Source organism: Mastigoproctus giganteus, chromosome 6 (assembly GCF_048544385.1).
Source record: "Mastigoproctus giganteus isolate SK-2022 chromosome 6, ASM4854438v1, whole genome shotgun sequence".
NCBI lineage: Eukaryota > Metazoa > Arthropoda > Arachnida > Uropygi > Thelyphonidae > Mastigoproctus > Mastigoproctus giganteus.
In genome coordinates, this window is record NC_143580.1 from 155,481,511 (window position 1) to 155,495,398 (window position 13,888).

Consider the following 13,888-nt stretch of genomic DNA (forward strand, 5'->3'; position numbering starts at 1 on the left):
GCCCTAATTGTAAAGCATCATGGACCCTACAACACAGTAAGTCAGTTTGCTGGGTCTATAAAAAGCTTCAAAAGAGAGGTGTTTATACTCTCTCTCTGTGTTTCCTCGACCACTTTACACAAGAGCTTGCAAAGTTAGCGTTGACAACATATTAATTGAGCTATAGTGCTCTTCACTATAGGTGAAGTGATACAGTCACTAGTGACTGTATTACTTCACTAGTGATGAGCTGATACAGTCTTCAATCAGATTTTGAGCACATCTATCTGGAAAATGGTGAACCAGATTCAGTCCCACTTGCATCACAAAAAGAGACGTTTTGAAGTAGTGTGGGCAGGAATCATTGTCAATGGCTACACAGATCCGCACGTGTTACAGCTTGGAACCCTCATGGTTAAGGCCTTGAATGCTTGATTCTTATGTGTGCCCTTTTGCAGGAGTCCCTCCTCTCAGAAACCCCTCTTAATGGAACTGATACTTACAGCACTTCTAATTTTTAGGACAAGGATTCATTGTTACATGATCATGTGCTTCTTTAGGGTGTTTCCATTAATTTTTGACTATTCAGAACTGATTTACATAATTCTGTAATTTCTCAAGTTTTTGTGCATTATTAAGATATAACAAATGTCACTGAAATTCTGCAAGAGAAAGCTAAATGTGTTTATAAACTACAATTAGATTTTAGCAGACTTAGCAATATAAGGTTTAATAACATAAATAAGAAATTTATTTTATATGAGATGATCTGTTGAACATCTCTTGATTTGCTTCTATGATAATTTGTTTAGAAACAATTTTTGTCCATAAAACATTGAAGTAAATATACTGTTCCGTTCCACCTAGAGAATTCAGGACGAGTGAATGTGCTTTTTTATATATATATATATATATACACACACACAGGATGTCTCAAAAATACACGGCATAACTTCAGGAATGAGTTCCTCGTATGTAGACAATAAAAATATTTTATATCAACATAGTTCCAGAAATTCCTGGTTCCCAAGTTGTTAACTGGAATGTCTTATTTCCCGTGCTCATTTTTGTGGACAGCAATGCTCTGTACGCTCGTCGTTTGTAATGCAAAAGGTTCCCAAAACAAAGATGTCCAGACAGGAAAACGTTTGAAGGTATCCATCGCTACCTTTGTGAACATGGGACCTTTACACCTCATGATGCCGACAGAGGGTGACCAAGATCTACGACTCCTGAAGTAGAGGAAGAGATTTTGGATGTTATGCATGCCACTCCTGGAATCAATACACGCAGAATAGCAATGCAACTGGCTGTTCAACGTTTGACCATTTGGAGAGTGTTGCAAGAACACCCTGCGCGAGTAATGTTCTGCCAATGGTTCTTGCAGCAGTGTGGTACAACTCCCCACTTTCCTGCCTTAGTGATATTCACAGATGAAGCACAGTTCACACGAGACGGAATCATCCAAAACTTTCAGAATCAGCATGTATGGGCTGAGGAAAACCCATATGCAATTATTCCATCATATCACCAACAGCGGTTCAGCCTATAGGGATGATAAGTTATTTGGGTCAATACCATTCTGGTTAATAACTTGGGAACCTATAACAAGCATTTCCAGAACTATGTTGATATAAAATATTTTTATTGTCTACATATGAGGAACTCATTCCTGAAGTTATGTCGTGTATTTTTGAGACACCCTGTATATATATATTTGTTTGACCAATTTGATTGGCACAAAGGAACTGGATTCAAAAAATATTCCTGTAGGGTGGAACAGTATATTTACTTCAATGTTTTATGGACAAAAACTGTTTCTAAACAAATTATCATTGAACCAAATCAAAAGATACACAACAGAAAGGGAGGCATGAATCATATCTTACTGAAACTTTAACCTGTATACTTGTTCAAAAGTCAGCTTGAGGCATTTTTAAACATTACCAGAAATATCTGAGGAAAGCCTTACACTTCATTAAAAAAAAAGTTAATTTTGTTTCACATCACAAATATTAGCTAGAAGACATTTCAAAGGTAAGCTTTTTTGCATTTCCTATTACAAACCAAGCACGTAAAAAAATGTGCTTTTATGAAAGAATAATTTAATAATAAATATAGAAGTTTTATTCTAAACTTTAACATAAATATAATGTATTCTTTTATAAAAGAAAAGGATAGTGCTTATCAGAAACATAAATCTGTTTTTATTGAAAAATCTTTTTACAGTTATGTGGCCAATAGTTATTTACTTTTTTTTTTTTTTTAATTCATCTGATGTAGCAGTAAGCTAGAAAAGTTTTGCCTGGATGACCAATCAAGTAAGTACAGTGTGTGATGTGACCAGACAAAATCTCCAAAAATAAGCATATTTTTCTGAATCTTTGGTTTCACTATACTGTACAAAATAAAGTAACACTAAGTATATATTTAAGGAGGCATTTGTTGACATGCAAGTATTAACTTGTTTAACAATACATGTTAAAATGAATGATCATTAACCAATCAGAATCATGTAAAACTTTATTTCACTTGTATACAAAATCTTTATTTATAAGCGACTACCTTTAACTTATATTTTTATATAATTCTTTATTTCATATATACAGATTTTTATCACAGGGCATACTGTCTTAAAAATTAATTTTATAATTTAAATACATCTTGGTTAACAGACTGCAGGATGCAGAATAATATCACTGGTGCAATTACTGAGAAAAATTCAACCAACATATCACATTATTTAACATTTTGGTACCATTCCATTAATGGAGAAAGCGAATGCTCATTTTCTCTTCAACATCAGTTCTGTCAAGGGAAGCACAAAATTCTTCAAAAGTTATCATCTGATCACCATCTTTGTCTGCTTCCATAATTGTCCTATCTGCAATACTAGCTAACTGTAAAGAAAAAATTTTTAAAAAATGGGTGTTTGCAATTTGAATACAAAGGGAAATTTTAAAAAGTCTATAACAATTTTGTCAGATATACAAGAAAGTGTTTGCTGATGGGTCGCAAATCAAGGAAGGTTTACAATGGGACCACTGTAAAACCCTCCTTGACTGAAATCAAATTGATATTATGCCAATATCAATAATACTCACAAATTTTTGTCAAGAAATGTCTTATTATCAAATAAAGTTTTGTATAAGAAATTTCACTATATGAAAAAAAGTTACAATTTTATGTTATAAAAATAACAGCGATGGTTGATACTAGTGGTAAGCACTGTGTCCCAGTACAACATAGGAATAGCAAGACCAATATCCATATGGTCTATATGCTGGATTGTGTAAGCTATAGCAGTAAACTGCCATCAGAGACCCATGCTCACTGCATAACACAAGAAACTGCACCTTGCATGGACCTATCAGCACCAACACTGGACCATGAACAGTGGAAACCTGTTGTCTGATCTGATATGCAGTTTAAGGACTGTTTTTGTGCCATGCCCTGGGTTCTCAGATCACCTAATCGAGAGCCCAAGGAGACCTACCTTTCTCGCACTGCCGACAACGTGTGCTCCTTCATGCTGGCAGTGGATGCTTTCAAACTCGAGCCATGCAACAAGGCTTGGCAGGTTGCCAACTGGTTTCCCTGTCCTCCTATGGACCTCTTTGGGACCTGACCATTTACCTCACAATGTGCAAGTACTGGACACTAATTGAATGGGGTTCATGGCATGAAATGCACGATCTAAGGAAGTTGCAAATGCAATGCCAACTGTGTGTTATTTGAAATAATTTTAATACTACTCTAGAAAATAATTTAATTTAGTCTATACGTGGCATTATTGCTTTGCATACATGTGAAAGCTGATCTGGACTGGATTTTCTGTTGGGAAAAATTTTATCAAAAAAAAATATATGTGGAAGGAACTATAAAAATAACTGACTTATGAGTGGTTTTTATAAAAAATTGCACGATATATTTACAAGCTTCACGTGAAGGAGAGGAATGAATCATGCATTCTTGGAAATGACTCAAATCAGTCGCTCAATTATTGACAGCTGCCATTAGCATTGTCCACACCTATCCCTTATCTCAGTTCTTTACCTGCTGTATTGCTTTGTTTTTACTGTTTTTGAGGGTTTTGGGTTAAACAGAAGATGGCAACAAAAAGAAAGAGTGTAACCGTGTCGGAACAAAAACTGAACGCACTTTTTCACAGTGATAAGAGGGAAAGTTTTAAAAAGATTGCTCTCGATATAGTGTTTCCAATTGGAAAAAAAATAGGAAAACAATCAAACTTTTGTGCAAGAACTTTGGCAAAAGACAGCTTAGGAAATAGAGCTACCATTAAGCAGGCAAAAAATGAAAATTTGGACGAGGCCTTATACATTTGGTTTCATCGAGCATGAGAGAAACGGGTTCCTCGTTCAGACCCAATCCTTCAATCAAGGGCTCTTAGCCTTAACGAAAAATTAGGAGGTTACCTGTCTTTTACTGTAAGTTTGGGGTGCTTATCAAGGTGGAAGGAGTTTCAATAGAACCAGACAGCTTGGAATTATAGGTGAATGCAAGCAAAGAATTTACGAACAATAGGCACTTGAAGAATGTAGCTCCTTAAAAATGTCAACATAAAGATAGCCATTTTCTGCTCAAGCTTGGATGAAACTGACACCACTACCCTTATCAAATGCTGCAAACAACTTTGGTCTGCTGTTCCAATGGAAAGATCTGCGGAGGAAATGAATATTTCTTCGGATCCTGATAATGATTTTGTTCAGATATAACAAATGAAGACATTGGCTAATGTGTTCTAGTACATCAGATCCTCACTGAGGAAGACATCATGCAAGCATGCGCTTTTTTTTTTTTTTTTTTTTTTTTAATAATCCAAAATTTCAGACTATTAAAAAAAATTGGCCTTAAAAACTGCTACAGGAACAACAGAAACAAGTATGCATGAACCATTCATTTTGTTTGATTATTTCTCTTCTCAGAGCCCTTAAGGAACAGTGTAGAAATGCCTATGTGGATGAATAGATTGATATTAGTTTCTAGCATTGTTTTTTTAGTATTAGATTAAACATGGGCAAATATCTTGCTACTAAACTGCACCTTTAGTCACAGCTAACTTTAATACCACGTAGACTTAATCTGCTTGTAATGCAACTTAGCCATTCATAATATTTTAGATTGTAAGAACTGTTAAGATACATGATTCCCATAATATGCATTAATCTAAAAATTATACTAATACAGTCGGTCCTCGTATAACGCGTGTTTATATTACACGAATTCAATCATACACAATTTATAAATAGGGGAACGATATCTTATATAACACGAACCGAATTCGCTTATGCACGATTCGCTTTCGTGTTTACAAGAAATGGCAGTCGAACGCACAGTCACCCCAACCGAACGCAACACGATAGAATTAAGAGAAGATTCTGAAAATGTATTTGTTTTTTATATCAGTGAAGGGGAAAAACACATTTCACCATAATAACGTAAAAACCAACACAATTCCAGCTATCGGTATAATCGCAAATGCAATTAGATCGAGTTTACTACCAGTTTCCACTAGCCGAAACGCAACTGGAAATTGTTTTTATTGTTTTATGGTAGTCACCCCTAGAAATGTGTTTTAGTAAAATGTGAGGTGTTAAGTAGTGTATCTCTGCCTTTACAGTGTTGTTTATTCAGTTGCTACACGCGCACAGCTTTGTTTATGTGTATCAAGCGTGCCTCCTCATTTTGTAATTGTGCTTTATTCCCTAAAAATGAGTAAAATACTTAAAAGGTGTGAAAAGGAAGCGTCCTGGTGAAGACACTACAGATTCAGAGAGAAAAAGAAAAGCAATATCGATAAACAGAGGCGGACTGGATCTAATTCTTACCCGGGAAAATTTATAGTGGCCTCATACTAGTGTTTATGGCCAAAATCACACCGGCCTCCCCCGGTCAGGCTTATGGCCAGTCCGCCTCTGTCAATAGAGAAAAAATATTAAATTGTGAAACGCTTTGAGCGAAATGAAAGACCATGTGATATTGCACGTGCTTTCAGACCTAAATGAGGCAAAGCCGAGAATTAAAGAATGCAGAGAAAATAAAAAATTTCATAGCAGGAACAGAACAACTCAGTGTAATTAAAATCCATTAGATTAAGACACAAAGAATTGGAAGAGATGGAATGGCTGTCATCTGTTTGGATAGAAAATCAAACAAAAATCAAGTTTGCTTACGATAGAAGCAATATTTTATAATGCTATAATAAAATACGTAAGTATTTTATTTGTAAAAAATACTTACGTATTTTATATTATATTATAATAAAATAATAATAAAAAATATTATAGAAAATTATAATATTTTTATTACGTGTTTTAATCATAATAAAATGCGTAAGTATTTTATTACGATTATTTATTGTGTTTGGTAATCTTTTGGTAACAAATGTGTGTTCAATCTTGGGAGGCCGGCACCTAACCCTACTTTTCCCATAGGGCCTGTTGTTTATATTGCACGAGGGTTTCCAGGAACACCACTATCGTGCTATACGAGGACAGACTGTATATAGTGTATGCCATTTATTGTGATCACAGATACGTTATCATTCTTTTATGAAATCTCGATCAAACATATATACAAATATATGTTTACTGTAAGCAGCACTTTGGTTTTTGTTACCCATTTATTGTCTTCTTGTGGTCATGGAAATGATTAACATCTCTATTTGATATTGAACTCCTATACATTGTGTCTCCAATTGTTGCTTCCTAGTTTGTGTGATTGTCAGTTTTATTACTCCATGAACGGATAATATCAATATACATTTAAATCACATTTAATCCATCATAAAATATAAATAAATAGGCATTACTGATGAGAGGAAGGTTGTGGATTGTGAAGGACTGGATCATCTCTGCAGAACATGGCAATAAGGCTGCAAAACTGCATTGATTCCTCTTCTAATAAAACAGTTCTATTCCCAGTCAGGATCAATATTGCCTAACCTCTGTGGGTACCTATCAATCCCAGCCAGAAATTTCGTACAACCATGGGTTTTTATAGACCATAAAACAAGCTCTTCTTGGTGCTGCTGTTACTGAGTCAACTGTGCAGCCAAATCTTCCATTACCTCATTTGTAGGAGGCTGAGAATGGGTCTCGAACTCGGTCACATCATCAGGCTCAGTGGTGTCAAGCCCTGAGCTATTTGATGATTTCATTTGCAATCTGTGGCAATTCCTCGAATCCCCTGAAATCATATAGTACACTTTCCTTCACACTCCATTCATACAAGTTAATGTTGTGACCTCTTTCCAAGCAACACTGATGTTGTTGATGCCCTTCAGAAATTATATAAGAATAAGATTAAAATATACCCAAAAATGTCTAGCATTTTCATGAAAACAAAAGAAAACTGCTAGAAATAATTGAATGCCAAAATATAAGAATATGTACTAGGCTATAACAGCCATTTTTTTTTAATATGAAGTACAAATAAAATATGATCATCTGGAAAGAATAGGCATAAAAGCAAATGAAACCAATTAATAGCATATATACATGCAAAAAAGAGAAAAGCTACATTAACTCAACAGCAAGAAAACAATGAACACCTCTTAAAACAAAGTGAAAAGATGAAGAATAGCAGAATAGAAATTAGAAAGAAAAATTGAAAGCAGGCTAGCTAGTTAATACTAAAAGAAAAGGTATGTCCATTGCAGGGAATGGGCAACCTTTATAAATGGCAGGCCAAATTTTTTAGCATTTTTTAAAATGGTACATAATGAAAAAATTGTCAAACAGTTTTTATTTATTGTAATATTTATATTCACGTACATATAATTAATTTTATTATTAAGAAAAATGAAGTACAAATTCAAGATAAAATGCAATTCTAGTAACAAAAATTTAACAAGAGATTTGATTCTATTTTTTTATCAATAATTTCTCATAGCAATGCGCAGAATATTTTCTATATTTATGTCAGAAATTTTATTAATTCAAAAATATATATAATAAACAGCAGGCAGTTCATTATATATATATATATATATATATTATTTTATCTTTCTATTGTGGTTTATAGTGTTTATTTTCTTAATTACGGGTGTTTTCTACTCATAGGTATTATGGTTAATACATTACTGGTCTTTAAGCTAGCCTAAACTCGGTTATCTTAAATGCCCAGGGCCTATTCATTTATTATTTTTCAACTTGCTACGTATTGCTAAAGAAATTGTCATATTAATTATAGATGAAAAACTGTAGCAATACTACTTTATGACAAAATGATAAAATATTAAACATTTTTATACATTTATTGTATTACATCTTTATACATATTTGTATTACATCACATGGTCGTCATTGACGACCATGTGATGTAATACAAGTTCCGGGACAACAGAAAAATCTAGAAATAATTTAAGGAAAACCACTATAAAAGTATATTAAAAGTAAAATACAACATAAATTATCATATTACTAAAGAATAATATATATATATATATATATATATTTTGAAAACTACCACAGGCCTGAGGTTGCCCACCCCATCCTAGGCTATAACAAAAGAGGAGCCATAAATATAATAATGAAATTGATAATATTAAAATTATTGCTAATTTTCAATAGATAAACAATAGCCAAAGGCAGAAGTGAAAGTGATTTTTGCACTATTTCCACTGGAAAGCAAAGTGCTGGGGATTTCAAGGTATATATGAGTCATCATGAAACAGGTAAATACATGGGAAACTAAGAGTAAGAACAGGTGTATGTACACCATGGCAGTAAATAAATTTGATATATGTAAAGTGCTGCTCAAGTCATCAAATACAGACATTTTGGGGATATCAGATATATGGTGTCACTTCGACAGAAGGGATGAAGAATTTTAATATGGGAAAACTATGTTTACACAAAGGGAGAGGGGTTGATGCTCTAGTTAAGAAGCACATAAAATCTAAGACTGTGCATCCAGCTAATATGGGAGGCTATATTAGCTGGATGCAAATGTAGTACACACTGGCTGTGTTAACTAGACGAGTAGCAAACTGAAAAGTACAAGTGATCACTAGTGAGTGGCACTGACTTGCATACAAATCCAGTTCATGATCCAAAATAAATTAATAAACTCTCCAAGAACACAATCTAATCCTGAACACAGCAGCAAGCAAGCTGATAGGTCTATGCTGTTTACATTCCTGTAGTTTAGCTTGAATAAAGCAATTTGATTGTTTCTCCTAGATGCATAAGTTTTTTCACCCTGGAAGTAGATTGCTACACTTGACAGAATCAGGATGATGCTGGCTTAATCATGGGTTTCTACTGCCAAGATTGTGGACACATTAAAAGAAGAGAAAATATTCTATTGCCAAATGATCATATAGTTCAGCAATTGACTACATTATTTTTAACTTTTGTGAACAAATTTTGAAAATATACATGTTTTGCAGCATCAAGTACAAAAATCCGAACTTAAAAAATCCTACTTTTTGAAAGTCAACTATGCAAATCTCGCAAAACCTTAATCCTTTTGATTTGTTTTGTAGGCAAGTTCAATTCATTCAAATTTGAAATATTTTATTTTCACATTGTATTTATTATTATAGAAAATAAAGAGGTCAAATTCAGAAAGTTCGTAGTTTAAAGAGGTTTGTGAGAATTTTCACAAAAAATATGATGGTAACTAAAATAACTGGTTGTGGCACGCATTGGGTCTGAGAGCTTATATTCAATTATACTTTTCGTTGACGATACAAAATGCAGGTGCTGTGCATCTTGCAGTTCTGCATGTATGCTCAATTTGAGTGGGAATGATAATGAACATGCTTCAGTGGAGTATTAAAAAAAATAAATTGTAGCAAAGATCGCTGAATTTTGTTTTTGTCACCATAATAGTCATACAGGGTGTGTGGGATAGCGGTATCCAAAAATATACACATCTCAGCATCTATAAGGTGTATTAAATTTTTTTTGTTATTATACAGAGTAACTCATCAAGTTTTTATGAAGGTTAGTAAAGTTCAATGTAGGCACCTTTTGTAGCTCAACTATTGTGTACAAGATGAACGAGATCTTGTCAAGTGTTTTCCAGCATCTGAGGCTTTATTAGAGCAACTGCTTCAACGATACACTGTTTCACGACTCCACTGCACTTTTTTGCATGGGGCTTTATTAAAGACTGTGTGTACCAGAGAAAAGTTTGGGATTTGGACGATTTGAAACAGCTGCTCCAATAACGCCTCAGATGCTGGCAAGAGCTTGAGTATCGTTTTGACATCTGTCGAGCTACAAAAGGTACCCACATTGAACTTGACTAACCTTCATAAAAACTTCGTGAGTTATTCTGTAAAATAACAAAAAAATTATTTTAATACACCTTATAGATGCTGAGATATACACTGTGCTGCCACTTTATTAGGTACGCCCCTCCTGTGCACACAAATGGTCTGTTCCACAACGTTGCATCACATGACCACAGTTGTGGATATAAATGCAGAACAACTTTTCTAGTATCAGTGAAGGGTACAAACCATAGCAAGAATGGGGAAAAGGAGTGACCTAATGGACTTCAAACATGGCATGGCATAGTAAGAATAAGTAAGACATGATGGACAAAGCATCTCTGAAACAGCAGTTCTGTTTATAATTGTCCCTGTATATAATTGTACATATCTTCTAATAGAGAGGTATCATTATTTTGGAATATTATTTGCTGTTTAATACTTGTAATCCATGCAAAAAAAGGAACTCCTCTTTCTAATTACAGCTATGTGCGCTGGTCTCAGAGAGAGAGAGAGAAAAAACAGTGTGCAGCTAGCTTAAAAATATATATTTGATTACAGTTGTGAATTTTAACTTCATTATGTGAAATTAAATCCATTTTTTTGTGCATAAATTAAGTTGCTATTTACAAAAAGATTAACTACAAAGCTGCTTCAGGAGCTTTTCTTTTATTTTCAATACTACTTTGCCAAGTTAAAAGACAAAGGATATTAAAACCTACATATCTGAATTGAATAGTTCTAACATCCTAAAAATCTTTTTTTGTTGTTTGTGTTATTTTAGTATATACAGTATTGTGTGCAATATTTTCCTTTCATGGTTAATCTATGGTTAAGCTTTTCTCTAAATGACTCAATTTATTTATGCTCACAAATTAAAAAAAAAAACATTTAATTCCACTAACAAGGTAAAATTTTAAATTTTGCAACTGTAATCTTTTTTTTTTCCAGCTGTACTCATGTAACACTTAGAAAATTTACTGAAAGTGATAATGCAAAAGAGGTGTGTTTTTTGGCTGATTTATAAGTGTTAAACAGCAAATATTCCAAAATATGTATTTTCTATCTTTCTAAGACAGCTACAATTATACACAACAGCATAAAACCACACCATATACACCTGGCATATGATCTTAGCAGATCACATATGGTACATATTTGGAATAAATATAATAGCCACTGTGGTGTTTCTGAGTTTCTATTGATAAATTTGATAGCTACATATTTAAATGGAAAATATAACAAACTTTACTGAAAGATGGGAGCCAAGTAAACTTTCTAGGAAAGTTCACTAAGGAGCTAAGGATATTTCTGAATATTTGTTTTAGATTAATAAATAAGAATTAATGCACATTTCTAAAAATCAAAAATGTAGAAATATTACAATGCGGTGGGGAGATGGTTTATTGGACCCAGTTAATATCTTTTTTGATATTAGCCCCCCCCCTCCCAAAAAAAAAAAAAAAAAAAAAATACTGATGATTTTTCCTGCTTCTCTAATTTTTATTTTGCTGGGCAGCTTGTGTTCACTTTACTTTTACTTTTGTAAACTCTAAGCATTTCACTAAAACAAAACAGGAAGAATATAAAATTCACTATTCTGTATAGTAGCTACCTCTAGGTTATATTGTGCAGCATTCAGAATGGCATCAAATCCCAAGGGATGCCAGAGCAGACTGAGAATAAAATGGCAGGAAGTCTTGAAACACAGCATAAAGCAAGAAGACATCTTAAGAAATCGGCAGCACATCAATTCCATAGTTTAATGTTATATCATTTTGCACATAATCTTGCCTCCCAGACTCTATATACAAAGGGTACTAGGAAAGTTTTGCAATACAGCTTTGTTTATTTAATTTTTTCAAAGTAATTTCCTCTACATTCAATACACCTCTCCATCCTCCGAAACCAATCTTTAAACCAGTTCTGCCAAGTTCCACTAGGGAGTAAAGCACACTTGTTGTCCCAAGCCCGTAGAAGGTCCTCATCACTGGAAAACCGCCTCCCTTTTAGCTTCATTTTCACATGCGGGAACAGTGTAAAGTCGCAGGGAGCAAGGTCTGGACTGTAGGGAGGGTGCTCGAGAAGTTGCAGTCCTGTCGTGGTCAAATATTCGGTGCAGGCTTTGGCACGGTGAGCTGGAGCATTATCGGGATGGAGGTACCAGGTGTCCATTCTTGACTTTGGCCACAGGTTCTTGATAGATCCAATGACTTTAGGCAGGCATTGTTCAGTATACCACTTAGCTGTGACTGTCTTCTGCGTGTCCAAAACGACACGTTCCACAATTCCACTCGATTTGAAAAATACAGCTATCATTTTCTTCTTTACAGATCGGGATTTTCTGACAATTACGGGTGTGTCGTCATCATCAAAGACCCAAACTTTGTATTGAGTCTTGGTCGGCAGATCGTAATAGTACAGCCAAGTCTCGTCACCTGTCACGATGTTGTTCACATACCGAGATTGTCCCTTATCAAACTTTTTTAACATCTCCCGGCACCAAGGCACACGTCGTGTCATCTGCTCTTCAGTCAGTTGATGCAGCACCCAGAGAGAACAAAGTTTCTTCACGTGCAAATGATCTTGCAGAATCGAACGAATTGCTGGTGCATTTAGGCCCAAAGTATCCTCTATCTGTTGGTAGGTCACTCGCCTGTTTCCGTCAAGCATTTTCCTCACAGCAGTAATGTTTTCCTCCGTAAATGACGTTCGTGGCCTTCCCGGCCTCTCAGAATCCTCCAGAGTGAAATTTCCCCTTTGGAATTCTCTATACCACCTGAATATCGTTGTACGATGTGGACAATCATCATCTAGTGCAAGAGTCATTTCTTCTAAGCACTGGTCTATGGTTAAACCACGCACGAAATTATACCACAAAACTGTCCTTATCTCATTTCGTGACCACGATGCCATCGCAAGCACTTTACACTCTCACTACTAATGAATAACTGAGCCCATCGACTTGGCGCGGCGGCTACTATGCACGTATGAACATGTCTCAACATGCAGCAACAAGCAGCTTCCTGTGATTCATTGTTGCGTCATATTGCAAAACTTTCCTAGTACCCTTTGTATAAATTAGACTAAAAATTTAATAATTACTTATTAAACTATATTTAAGACTTATTACCTGCTCTTCAGAAATGTTGGCTCCAACCATCATATGTAGGACTGCAAGTAATTCTTCACGGGATATTTTACTATCATCATCAAGGTCGTACATTCTGAATGCAACTGCAAGAAAGGTGCAGATGACAGACTAAAAATTTCAAAAATGGTGGAAATAACATTACCATAATCTTGTTTCTTTTCAGTTTATTCCCAGATATAAACAAGTGGGAGTACATGTCTCATGTTGATTTATTTTAGCATATGAAGGAGATGCTTTCAGAAGTGAGCCTGAATGAGGGCATTCCCACTTGTTTAAATCAAGAATAAATAAAGACTAGTATTTGGCTGATATAACTATTATCATCTTACTATTTTACATATACAGCAGGACCTTATTCACCATGGATTCGTCATTCATGACTTATCTTAAGCTTAAACCTAGGAGCATAAAATTTTTGTATTTATAAGACCTAAATGTTTAGATCACTATGAATGACCTAATTGATGATTAGCACATTGAGAGTAGAAGAGCTGTGGACTTACTTAACA

At 34.5% G+C, this 13,888-nt stretch overlaps 1 protein-coding gene across 1 annotated transcript in view; it reads right to left on the minus strand.

Moving 5' to 3' along the window:
- Window positions 1-2,609: 2,609 nt before the first annotated feature.
- Window positions 2,610-13,888, minus strand: part of elm (calcineurin like EF-hand protein 1 elm) — a 64,160-nt gene continuing 52,881 nt past the window's right edge. Inside the window, exons 4-5 of the mRNA XM_090375411.1 lie at window positions 13,359-13,462; window positions 2,610-2,879 (exon numbers count right to left, since the gene is read on the minus strand). Coding sequence (XP_090231537.1) covers window positions 2,745-2,879; window positions 13,359-13,462 — 239 coding nt within the window. The 3' untranslated portion in view covers window positions 2,610-2,744. The remainder of the gene's footprint in view (window positions 2,880-13,358; window positions 13,463-13,888) is intronic.